The sequence below is a fragment of the Mastomys coucha genome, unplaced genomic scaffold (genome assembly GCF_008632895.1).
Source record: "Mastomys coucha isolate ucsf_1 unplaced genomic scaffold, UCSF_Mcou_1 pScaffold15, whole genome shotgun sequence".
NCBI lineage: Eukaryota > Metazoa > Chordata > Mammalia > Rodentia > Muridae > Mastomys > Mastomys coucha.
Window position 1 is genome coordinate 160,064,635 of NW_022196897.1, and position 13,238 is coordinate 160,077,872.

Consider the following 13,238-nt stretch of genomic DNA (forward strand, 5'->3'; position numbering starts at 1 on the left):
GTTTGCTCTTCACTATAGCAGGGAGGAGTTCGTTACCAGGAAACCTCCAGGACTTTGAAGGTTCGGTTTCCGGTCCTCTCACAGTAGTTTGGCCTTTTCAGAGCCTTCTGATGATCTCCTTCCTGAGTTTTTGTTTTAATGACAGCAAAAAAAAAAAAAAAAAAAAAAAAAAAATTCCAATAATTACTGTTGGAGGGTTTTTCCCTCCAACAGGGTGGGGCTAGGGTTCATCTTGGATTGCTCCCTAACTTGGGAGCACATAGTTTTACTTGTATCTGTTAAAAGGCCAGTGAGTTCAGTCACTTTTCACTTAAAGAGCTTTTTGTCCTTTGGGAGGGAGCAGGGGCTCAGTCCTAGAGATTGAACCTAAAACCTTGTACATCCTAGGCCCGCCCCACCACTGAGTTGTGTGTCCCCAGCTAGCTTCCTTCTATTTTTTAGCAGGATCTCTAGAAGTTGCCCAGGATAGCCTTGAAATGTCAAACTTAGCAGGCCTTGAACTTGGAACCCTCCTGCCTCCGTCTCCCAAATTTGCTAACTTTGCAGCCCTGTACCACAGGCCAGCTTAGGTCTTTCCAGAGGTCCTAGTGTCTCTTAAGAACTGCAAAATCCTTCCCCAATACTTTCAAGATGGTTTCTCACTGTTTGGCCTTGACTGGCATTGAGCTCAGTTTGTAGGCTAAGACATCCGCCTGCCTCTGTCTCCCAAGTACTCCTGTGCCTGGCCCCCATAATACATTTTGCAATATAATTACTTCAGTGACTTATTACAAAAGCTTCTTTGTGTCTCTCCGTCTACAGGTGGAGATGCTTTTTCTGAAATCTTCCACTTTATACAACAAAGTAGTTTTGGGTGTCTTCAAATAGGCTAGTTTTCCTCAGGCACCCATTTTATTCTCTTTCAGGATACGGGTGTGGGCAAATCAAGCATTGTGTGGCGGTTTGTGGAAGACAGTTTTGATCCGAATATCAATCCAACCATAGGGTAAGAGAACAAGTTTATTTACTATAGATCTATCCCCGGGTGCATGGAAAGACATCGCAAGCAGAAATGTGTTCCAGGTGTAACTCTTGTTGTCTTGAGCTGGATGAAATTTTGAATTGCTGGGTCTTGACATTTCCAAAATGACTTGAGAGAATACAGTGAGGTTTACTGTATCTTAGGAGAATTGTCCTCAGACTTTGCGAATAAGAACTTTAACAGAAAAAAAGAATCAGTTGACATAGTAGTTTACAGACCCAATTACACTTTGGAAGAGAGCAAATGAAAACACATCCTGATACAGTTCTTTGGAGCATACCTAGTTTTGGTTCTTGAAAAGAAGTAGAATTGGATCCAAACCCTTTTGAACATTGTAGCACTGATGACAGTTTTAAATTAATGAATTAACTTAGAAATGTTCTGGTTGGTTGGTTGGTTGGTTGGTTAGGCTTTGTTTGGGGTTTTGTTTGTTTGTTTGTTTTCAGGTGTCTGGTATTTTTTGGACTGTTGGAGTTGACCAGAAAGTTCTTGAAGACTTCATTATTTTTGATTAGGCATGTGTGTGTCTGAGTGTAAGTCTGTGAGTGTAAATGTGAGTGTCCACCCTTGGAAGCCATAGCATCAGATCCCATTGGAAGTGGTTGTGAACTGCCCGTTGTGGGTGCTGGGAACCAAACTCGGGTCCTCCAGAAGAGCACTGTGGTTTAACCTCTAAGCCATCTCCCTGGCTTCTTACAGATTGAACAAATACCCTTCTAACTATTTAATTGTCACAGGGTGACCATGAGATCAACACTAATTTTTCTCTTTGAGAACTTGAGCTTTGTAGGATCTACTACTATGTTAAGTTTGTACAACTGAGTAATGAATGACTAGACACTTCCTGCCAGTCAACTGGTCTTCTTTCTTTAAAGAAAAGTTGTTAATGTGGTTCATCATCAGGATGTGATATGGCTTTGTGCCACAACTGTGGGGGAAACTTCACAAGACTGCTGCTTGAGAATTTGTGAAAATCTCAGGGTCTCTTATGCATTTGGAGGTGTGGAGATGAAATCCACCACGTGTCTGCAGTGAAGACAGTTTAAAGTATCACCTCATGCTCTTCAGGGCTTGTTGGTACCTGCACTGCAAAGTGGAGTGCAGAGTGCTGATGAATCAGCGAATGACGTACTTCACTCACAGCCGAAACCTCAGAACCCACGAGTGCTAAGGCACCACCTCCTTTACTATCAGATGAGTAGAGAGGAAAACTAAGAGAACTTACCTTGCCTTGGCTCAGTCAGGCTCCCACTGTGTCAGACTGTGTCTTGGCTCATCTTTTATAGGAAAGACTACGAAGTCCCCTCCTCCTTTATCTTTGCTTCCTTGTTTCTGACTCTCAAGGCTCCCTCCCTTATGAGGAACAGCCCAGGGAGCCCTGTACCTATCTGGAGTGCTGGGTTCTCAGCTCTTCATCAGTTTCCTTATCCTATAACTCTGCTGCCCATCTACCCTGCTGATTTCCAGCAGCATCACAGCCTAGTCCTGCTCCTAAGCTGGAAGGGAATCCACCACCTTCTCAGCTGTTACTCTGTAGCCCATTGTCAACACAGCTCTGCCTACCAAGTCACTAAGTTTGCCTTCTCTGTCCCGGGACCACTGTAAAGCGTAGCCCATTGTCAACACAACTCTACCTACCATGTCACTAAGTTTGCCTTCTCTGTCCCGGGACCACTGTAAAACGTAGCCCATTGTCAACACAGCTCTACCTACCATGTCACTAAGTTTGCCTTCTCTGTCCCGGGACCACTGTAAAGCGTAGCCCATTGTCAACACAGCTCTACCTACCATGCCACGAAGTTTGCCTTCTCTGTCCCTGGGACCACTGTAAAGCCATCAAGCCCAGTGAGTAGTTTTCAAAACATTTATTCATTTATTGGGTACCAACCATGTGTCAGGTATTGTGGGTGCTGGTGATTTAACCCTGGTGTCAGCAAACTGTAGCCTTCTCCTCTGCCTTCTGTCTTGGTAAATGAAATGTTACTAAAGCAGTCACATGTGCCTCTGCTGTTCTCAGGCTGTTCTGACCAAAAGCAGGAGTCCTGTGGCACACAAAGCCTGACACTCTGTCACTTTTATTTATTTGTTGTTGCAGCATGGTCTTTTCTAGCCCAGGCAGGCCTGGAACTTACTATATAGCCAAGGCTAACTCAGCCCCCTGTGTGCTGGGAGAACAGGCATGAGCCATCATATGCCTACCTGGCACTTTTCAGAATCTATTTGCTGACTCCTGATTTGGACACACTCTATTCCTGCCATGGCGTCGATGTAGCTTCCCTGTAGGTTAAGAAAGAGGCATGTTCCATATCTGTTGTGCAGAAAATGACTCTTTAGCATCTCTCTGTGATATCAGCACACAGCAGGCCCTGGCCTCTCTGGACATGCTTGATTCCTTCAGGGACCATGGGAAATGTGAAACACTTAGAAACACTGACATGTAACTGTTGAAAGATGAGTGGATTATACTTGGCTGAAAGGAAGTTAAGGAAGTGTGTATTTGAAGAGAAGTATGCCTGCTGGTAGCAGTGAGGGGTGGTAAAGACTGAAGGACAGACAAACAGAGGAGGGAGACCTGTAAGCATGGCCATTGAGACCGTGAGACAGGGATCAGGCATGGATCCCTAAAGATGGGGAAGGGGCTAACAAGAGAGGTGCACACCAGGCATGATGGAGTAAGGTGCCTTTGTTTTTGGTTCCTTTCCCTCACCCATGATTCACCTGGATCATGGAACCCAAAGTCAGCTTCTCCAGAACTTTTCCTTGGCCACTGGCCCATGTCTCCAACCCATAATTTTGACTAGCTCTCTAGAGAAGTGGGTGTCTAGCTCTCCTCCACTCCTAAGTCCCTCACTCCTAAATGTGTGTTCTCTAATGGCCCAGATGGGTTATGGAGTAGGGGAGGAGCCTTCACTACAAAGAACCTTCCTGTGGACTGAAGTTGGGACCTCAGTAAGGGACCTCAAGTGAGCACTGACTAGAATTTCCAGGTCAGTGACTAGGGTTTTATTGGATTTGTCTGGTTCATACCTACTTTGTGGGGTTTGATGTAGCATAGGAATTGTATGACAAAGGTCAACAGTAGCTGGCCAGACAACCACAAGCTATGATTCCATCCTCAGGGAACACATGTGTGGGAGGACGAGACCTTCATTAGGATCACCTCTGTGATGAGGAACTCATTGTGTCCCTTGGGTGTGCTGGAATAGTGGTATTACAGTCACTGTGGGCATGTGGGTAAATCCCATACCATTAACACCAAAGAGCCAACCTGGAATAGCTTCTACTTACCAGGTAGCCTGTGCCCTCAGGTGGCCCACAGACACCTGGGACTTCTACATGCTTGTGAACAACCCCTGAGAGACTTGGACCTCTGTTCCTCTTTGCCTGGGTGGGCAGCATGTCTTCAGATATTGAAGTTCAGCCTCCTCCTCCCAGTCAGTACCAAGGCATCAGTTCTCATCCAAAACCCTAAATTGTTAACCTGACATAGAGGCCTTCCGAGTGAAACACAGACACTGCAGTACCTCTGAACTGCAGCTCTGCCACTTACTAGTTAAATCCACACCCAAGGAAGGGTTACAGCAGGTCCACCTCCTTATTGTTAGGGGGTTCAAGATAGTGCAGATAAATGGTTAGCGAAGCACTAGGGTTGTCAGAGCTCGATAGATGATAGCACTATTTTGATTGCTATTTTAATTCTTTTTCTGTATGTCTCTAAGAGCTTTATTTCCAGTATGCTTGGGTATCCCTTCCTAGGGAAAGTTGAAGGCAGGAAGATGGGAAGTTACAGGCCAGCCTGGACTACATAACAAGATCCTCTTTTAAAGAGAAGGGGGTTTACAGGAAAGAATGGTGTCATAGGGCTTTTAAGTTAATCTAACAGCAGTGTCTCCTCTGACCCATTTCTTAGAGACAACCACTGTTGCCATGGCATGCAGCTATTTTCTGATCTTTCCTGCAGATCTCCTCACAACCATACATGCACTGGCCCCTCCTCCCACCACCACCAATTTTAGGCATCATCTACTGATTGTCTCTTTAAAATGTAGGGCCTAGCTGTCCTCCCACCTCCTGGACATTTCTCTTTCCTCCATTTTGCTATTACAGGACTGTCATTAAACTACAACATGGCAAATGTTTAAATGCACACACTCATACTAGGCTGACTGCATATTTCCTAGCTCCCATTGTAGGGCTTGGTTAAGTCACTTAATCCCTTTATGCCTACATTTGCATGTTAGGAGTGCTCTGATGGAGGTGGTTGTGAATATTGGGTTAAAGCACATAGATACAGTGTACCTGGCCACACTTTGTTCCAATCTTGGGCTGTTTGCCCACCACTTTACTACTTTGGGTGGATCACACTGTCAGCCGTGTATGTCTCCATTCTATGACAAGCCTTTGCACTCTGAATGGTCTCCTATGGAACGAAGTTCTCACTTCCCATTGCTTGATCTCTTTGGCTCTGCCCTTCCCTATTCCAGGTGGCTAGAGAATATTCTTCCAGTCTGTTTGTAATTTTGAGATCAATTCAGTGCTGGTTTCATGCTTTTTGTACATTTTGTCTTAAAGCTCGCTCGCTCTTTGCTTTATATTGAGGTTTACTCATGTTACTGCATGCATTACTCATGTGTACTTTATATGACTGAGTAGTATGCCATTGCATGACATACCAAAATAGATTCATTGGCTAATTGAGAAACAGTAGTTTATAACATTTTTTTTTTTTGCTGTTATGAATAAAGTATATCTATTTGGACATAAAATTACTTTCAGGTATATATCTAGAGTTCTCTAGAGATGCCATTTCCAGATCATGTACTAAATATTTATTTAATTTTCATAAGAAGCTGTCAGTTTTACAATATATTCATACCAGCTAGGCATGGTGATACACACATTTAATCCTAGCACTTGGGACGTCAAAGGCAGGAGAATCTGAATTCAAAGTCAGCCAGGGCTAAATAGTGAGGCCCTGTCTCAAAACAAAACAGAAGAATACTCCTAGTGTTTTATATGCTATCTAGGACAGAGTGTAAGTTAAGGTGACTCCACATCCTTCCAGACCTGTCAGCCTTTGAAGCCAGCCACCGTGCCTTCCCACTGCCCATGCGTGCTCTCCCCTTTCCTGCACCTATTCCTATCTATTCAAATATTTGCCTGGTTCCAAGTGTGCTGTTCATTCCATCCATAGCTTTTTAGTCTTACCAGTGTCTTTTGAAGAACAGTTTCTCCATTCTGTTCATAACATTGACTTGTGTCCCGTACATTCCCAGATGAGAAGGATTTTCTCCTGTGTTCTAGATTCTGTTTTTTAGTTTTGGTTTTGTTTCTATGTTTTGAGACAGTCTCACTAGGTACCCTGGCTGGCCTAGAATTCATAGAGATCTGCTGCCTCTGCCTCCCAAGTCCTGGGATTCAAATGTGTTCTTGATCTAGAAGTCCCATAGCTTCATTCTAAGATTGCCTAAGGGCTGTTTCTCCTGGTGTGTCTGCTGTGTAAGGCGATGCTTTTCCTATGGTCCTCAGGCGTTAGTGTGTCTGCTGTGTAAGGCGATGCTTTTCCTATGGTCCTCAGGCGTTAGTGTGGCGTTCAGCGGCTATTCTAGTAAATGGCCTTTGGACCTCTATCAGGAATGGGCTGCTGTGTTGGGAAGTTCTCACTGTAGAAATCCGACAGTCATCTAATTGTAATACTTTTCAAATTTGTTTTGTGCTTGTAGGCTCTTTGCATCTGTGTCTAAATTTTTAGGGATGTAGTGCCCAATTCTTCAAGCACCTACTAAAAATCTGACTGCGAGTCTTCTGACTAATTTGGGGACAATTGAAAACCTAACAATGCTCTGATCCATGAACACTGTGGACTCCTCTGTTCTGTAGGTCGCACAGTGTGCGCTGTCTCTCTCTCACGTGTGCCTTAAATTCATCATGGAGTCAAAGCTGATGTTGACTTTCTAGTCCTGTCATTCTCTCATGTGATTCTTTCTGACAATGCTTTTAGTTGTCACTGTTCAGGCCTTGTATATTTTATCTCAAAATATTACATATTTTTGGGGGTTTTTTGCTTTGTTTTGTTTGCTTTGAAGGTCTTTGATGCTTGGGGGCTTTTCTCTTTGGGAGCAGGCTATTTGGGAATAGGGTCTCAATGTGTAGCCAAGGCTGTCCTAAAACTCAAAATTCTCCAGCTTCAGTCTGGTAGTATAATGGCCTTTCTATGCTAATAATATGCAGACATACGCAGCTATGCTTTTGCTGAGCTTGGCTGAGCTAAGGCAACACTTAAGAATTCCTTGGGTGCACAGTCAATCACAGGTAAGGCACTTTGCTTCTTCTTTTCTGGTTTATATACATTTGATTTCTTCTGATTTTTTTTATCACACCAAGTAGACAAGTGTAATAAGGTGTAACCATGTGCTTAATATGGGCATTTGTATGACCCTTTTGTTTTTCTGTTGCCCACACTGAAAGTAGTATTTCAACAACTCTGTGTGAGGCCTTGTCTGTTGCTCTAACTTGTTAATCTTTATTTTTGCCTAGATACTAAATGTCATGTAGCATGTTTTCTTGGTGACCCCCTCCCCCATAAGAATGCTTGTTCTTTTTCAGGATCTACTTTGGTATAATTTAGGCTCCCTGCGTTTTCTTTGCATATCTTAAACTTAACCTGTTGGTAACCATGTATTTCAAGCAGGATTCTTACATATTGCATCCAAGTAGTTTTGTTTTGCATGCACTCCCAACGACTCGAAGTTCGCCTTTACAGCTTCAGGGAGAGCCCCTTTTCCTTGGAGTGCTTCCATCTATGCTACCTAATAGAGTTGCTACTAGCCACGTATAAAATTCAGCTCTTCAGTCATGCTGGCTACATTTCAGTCCTTCTCGGGAATGCAGCGGCTCTAGTTTAGACCCGTTCTGTGTATAGTAGCTGTCAGTGTGCTTTGGTGTAAATCTGCCATCTTGTTGCCTTTTCCCATGTCCACAATTCCATTTTATTTCCACTGCCATCTTATCTGACTACCTCCTTTATGATGATGAAGATGAAAATGGTCGTTGCCTAGGGTTACAGTCACTGATTCACAATTTGTGTTCAAACAGTAGCATGGCTTCATGTGCTTTGTGGAGCCTATAAGTACCTTCTCTGTCTTCTGTGCTTTGTTTTCATGGATGCTGCTGTGAGTTTGCTGTGCAGTGGTGGTCTTTTATAGGTGCCCTTAGTCTTTTCTATTCTCCATCCTTATGCCGGTGTTAACCCCCCCATTTTTCCCATCTCTGATGAGTTGAGATGCCCAGCGTTGTCTGCGTGTTCTGTTGTTCAAGACCACCTTGGCTGCTTCAGGTTACACTTCAGTGTAAATGTCAGCAGTCGTAGTGTCTGTGTTCACACACACGAGCATGCTGACCCTCCCTCGCTGTGGCCTTGACTGGCCTCCATTGAATTTACAGAGCCATTTAGAGAATGACATGGTGATCCTGAATCCTAGTTTATGACTATGGATTATCCTTCCATCCCGAGTGTCTGTATTCTTTGTTTTCTCTTTGCTAGTGTATTTGCACATCTATCATCAGAGTTATTTCAAGGGGCTTGCTTTTTTTTTTAACAATTTTTTTTAAGAATTATTTATTTATTATATGTAAATACCCTGTAACTGTCTTCAGGCACAGGACATCATACCTCATTATGGATGGTTGTGAGCCACCATGTGGTTGCTGGGATTTGCTTGGGTATCAAGCTGTTAAGCTGCTTGGGATTTGAACTCAGGACCTTCGGAAGAGCAGTCAGTGCTCTTACCCACTGAGCCATCTCTCCAGCCCAGGGCTTAATATTTTTAATGCGCTAGTTCGCTTTGAAAATGGTAAGTGGCTCAAAGTTTACTGTTATTGATTGATTGTTGTAGTAGGGTTTGGTGTGTAACCTTGAACTTGGAAACATCTTACCTTAGCTTTGAGAGTACTGTGAGAAAGGTATGTGACACCACATGGAACTACAGCTTGGTTTTTTGAGCTTTTCTCCAGTGGCCTTCCTGAATTTGCTTATGAATTCACTTACATATGTGCAATGTTTTTGTGATTTCTATGCAGTTTTCTGTCATATGGGATGGGCTTGTTATGCCTTTGACTTTGCATCTCAATTTTTGTTGTCTCCAGAGGATTTCCTTAGCAACGTTGATAAGAAGGAGTGAGGCTTGGGTGCTCCCACACTGCTGTAGTAATGCTGGGAGAGCTTTCACTATGGCACCTGGAGACGTGTTCACTAGAGGATTGTTTGTGTGTACGTACGTGTGTGTGTATATGTATTGCATGCATCTGTTACCAAATTGTTCAAAGATGATGTCCTTTTCCTTGTCTGATAGTGTTGACTTGGTGAGCATGTTTTTCTGTCTGTACTGGGCTAAACACATGCCATGTGATATCATTGTTGGATTTTTGTAGCATCCATCCATGGAGATAGTGGCCTATAGTTGTTATATGTCCCTGATGTCTTAGTTTCCTTGTTGCTGTAAGAACACAGTGATTCTCAGTCTGTGTGTGGGTCCCAACCCTTCCTTGGCAAACTTCTCTCTCTAAAAACATTTATATTAAAACTCATATCAGTAGCAAAATTATAGTTCTGAAGTAGCAATGAAATCATATGGTTGGGGGTCAGCACTGTGAGGAACTGTACTGACAGGACACAGCATTATGAAGGTTGAGAAGCACGGCTAGCAGAATTCCTGATGGGAAACGTCTTAAGTGGGAGTGGTTACTTCAGCTGACAGTTTAAGGTGACACAATCCATGGTGACAGAGGACATGGCAGCAGAAGAGAACACCTGGCACATTGCATCTGTAGTCAGGCAGTAGAGAGCTGGTGGCCAATTGCTCTTCTCCCTGTTGTTTAGTCTGGGCACCCTTCATAGTCTTCCATCCTCCATAAACCCAGTATGTAAACGCCTCATAGACATGCAGGTTGTCTCTTAGGTATTCAAGATCCTGTCAGTTGAGAACATTAACCATCACAAGTCCACCCCTTAACAGCTCGATACCCAAGCATATTGCTTTAAGTTATAACCTTCTACCCTTGTTTCCATAGACTTAACCATCTCACAGTGCAAAATACAGTATCCAGTCCAACTTCTGAAGTTCTCGTAATCAACAGCACCAGCACTGTTAAAAGTCTGAGTCTTTTCTTAAATTCAGGGCAATCTCTTAATTGTGAGCTCCTAAAAACTCAAAACCATGATACATAATTGCAGTATCCAGTGGCATAAAGTAAGTAGTTACAATTCAAAACAGCAGGAAATGGGAGCAGAGCTAGGATGGACTAGGTCAAAGCAAGACCACATTCAGCGTTACAAACTCCAGATCCTGCAGCTCAGTATCTGGCTTCTGAGACCCATGACAGAGTGACCTCAGCTCCAAAGGACTTGGTTAGCACCACTCCTTAAAATTCTGCCTGTCGCACCTATAACCTCTATTTGGCCAGCTCCACACTGTATCCTGCACCTTTCCTTGTGGACGGTCCACGGTCCTGGAATTACTAATATTTTGGGATCCATTGCAACTTAAGCCTTACCTTCACAACATCATGAAGTGTCCACTTGATCTTCCTTGTAGGAACTCTGACCCTGCCACACAGTTGGCCTCAGTGACTTCCGGAACCTCTTGATACAGGACTCTGTGATCGCCCTTAGTCTTTCATACCTATAAAACATGGACATCACTGCCAGATTCTGCTGTAAGCCTCAAGTATAACCTTGTTTCCTTGAGCTACAGTTGCTTCAGTCTCTTGTGTGCTGACCCTAGGGGACACGTCCCAGTTTTCCAGTAGGAAACCCCTTCAGACATCCTTCTTCTGGGCTCGTGTGGCTCTGTGTGTGTCTGTCTATGTGTGCTATATGGTGTGTGTGTGTGTTGGTGCATATTCCTTTCCCAGCTGAACTTTGCATTTTCCATGTATCTACTGTATCTTACTGTAGAAGATCTGAATAAGAGCAGCAAGAACTATCATGCCATCTCCTGAATGTTCTCTTGTCTTGAAATTACTCCACTCAACTTCAATAAGGTTCTCATGACCCAGGCAGAAAATAGCCAGAATATAATTTTAATGGCTTGTAGCCCAGTTCCTAGTTTCCCTCTAAAACTTCATGAGCTAGTCTTCATTGGTCACATGTCTCTGCATTCTGGTCTTCTAGACACACAGCAGGCTCTACTGACGGTCTCTGTGGTGTACAGCTGCGACTCTTCCACATTCCTCCTGCAGATTTGCAGAGCTTGCATATCATCTGGTCAAATTTATTATAACAACAAACCTAATTCTCAGTATCATTCCTGTGTGTGTGTGTGTGTGTGTGTGTGTGTGTGTGTGTGTGTGTATTTGTTGCTGTTACAAATACCTGACAAGAACCAACTTAAGGGAGGCAGCAGCCACTTGCATCTGCAGAGTGACAGTATGTACTTCTTTATGTTTGTCCAGGACCCAACCATGGGCAGTGCTACCCACATTTAGGGTGGGTCATCAGCCTCAGTTAATCCAGCCTGGAAACTCCTCCCAGATGTACCCAGAGGCTTGTCCCTTCACATTGATGGTGTTGAGCATTTCAGTTGACTTTGGTGTTATTTGTTAGGATTTCATGTATATAACTGAGACTGTGATGTCATTTCCTTTTTGAACATGTGTCAGATGTGTATCAAAGTTATGCTTATTCAGTAATACTGCTTGTATGAAACACTCCTTTTTATTCTTTAAATGATTAGTAAAATTCATCAGTGTTTCCATCTGGGCTTCAAGCACTTCTTGTGTATTAGACTTAATTAAGGAGTGAATTCCATTCATAGTTGTAAGATTGTTCATATGCAAATTATCTGTTACTTCTGGCTCTGGTTTTGATAGATTGCATTCTTTAACAGCTTTAACTCTTCCGTGGACTTTCCATCTTGCTAGTTTATCAGCATAAGGCTGCCAGGCTTTCTACTGACAGCAGCTTTCATTTTGGATGGTTCTTGCCTTTGGCCAACTATAGCATATCTGATATCTTTGCCTTTGTCTTGATCAGTATATGAAAGCTCCTACTCTTAATGTCAGTGTTTTCATCACTGACATTTAGTCTTGTTGCACATTGTGCTGGCTAATTTTACGTCACCTTGACACAGGCTAGAGTCATCTAGAGGAGAGAAGCCCAGTTGAAAAAAATGCCTTCCTAAGATTGGGCTGTGGGCAAGCCTGTAGAGTATTTTCTTACTTAGTGATTGATGTGGGAGGACCCTTTGTGTCACGGGTGGAGTCATTCCTGTGTTCTGTAGGAAAGCAGGTAGACAGGGCCCCACACTTCCCTCGAGCAGCACTGTGGGGTGCAGGTGTTGAGCCAGTTGGTCCCCAGCCACATGAACACCAGAGAGCTGGTCCTTCCACTCATCTGCTGTGAGGTGGGGGGAAGAGGGAGTAATGGGAGCATCAGGAGAGCAGGAGAGCTGGCCCTGCCGTTCACCAGCTGCAGCACTTGGGAGAGTGGTCCCTACACCTTGCCTAGGCAGCACAGTAGAGCTGACGTGTTTGTGGATGATCTCTCCCCAGGGGCATGAGAACAAGAGAGCAGACCTTGCCCCTTGCCCCTTGCCCGCTACAGCAATGGATGAGCTAGCCAGGGCACTATTAAGAGAGCTCACCCTGTGGCCAGGCCCAGATCCAAGGCTTTAAGTTGGCCCACCCCAAAAGTCTACCTCATCTATAAACTGCTGGAGTGCGTGAAAGGGCCAGTCCTGCAGATCCAAAGCTACAGGATCTCCATGACACAGGGCAACAACATGATGAGCCTGGTGAGTATCTAGCACTGATAGAGTAGCAGAAGCCAGGGGCCTCAGACCAGACCAATGACTCACTGCAATGCACATCTGTAAGAAAAGATGTGTGGACAAAAAAGACTGTACTCTGGAACACAGTGGGACACACTATAACCTCCATGTCGAGATGTTTTCTGTATGTTTTGTTTTGTATATTCTTGTTGTTATTTTTATTTTCTTTGAGGGCAGGGAGATATTACAGGGGCTGAGGGCATATATGAAGGGACAGGGAGATAAGTAGGATTGGGGTACATGATGTGAAACTTACAAAGAATCAATAAAAAATTACTTAAAATGAAAAGAAAGCAGTTTGAACAAGTCAGTAAGCAGCACTCCACCATGCCTTGTGCATCGGCTCCTGCCTCCTGGTTCCTATCCACCATGCCTTGTGCATCGGCTCC

The 13,238-nt window shown here is 43.9% G+C and overlaps 1 protein-coding gene across 1 annotated transcript in view; it reads left to right on the forward strand.

Annotated features, from left to right (window-relative positions):
• Positions 1-13,238, forward strand: part of Rab22a (RAB22A, member RAS oncogene family) — a 48,979-nt gene that overhangs the window by 952 nt on the left and 34,789 nt on the right. Inside the window, exon 2 of the mRNA XM_031372912.1 lies at positions 906-985. Within this exon, the coding sequence (XP_031228772.1) occupies positions 906-985 (80 nt within the window). The remainder of the gene's footprint in view (positions 1-905; positions 986-13,238) is intronic.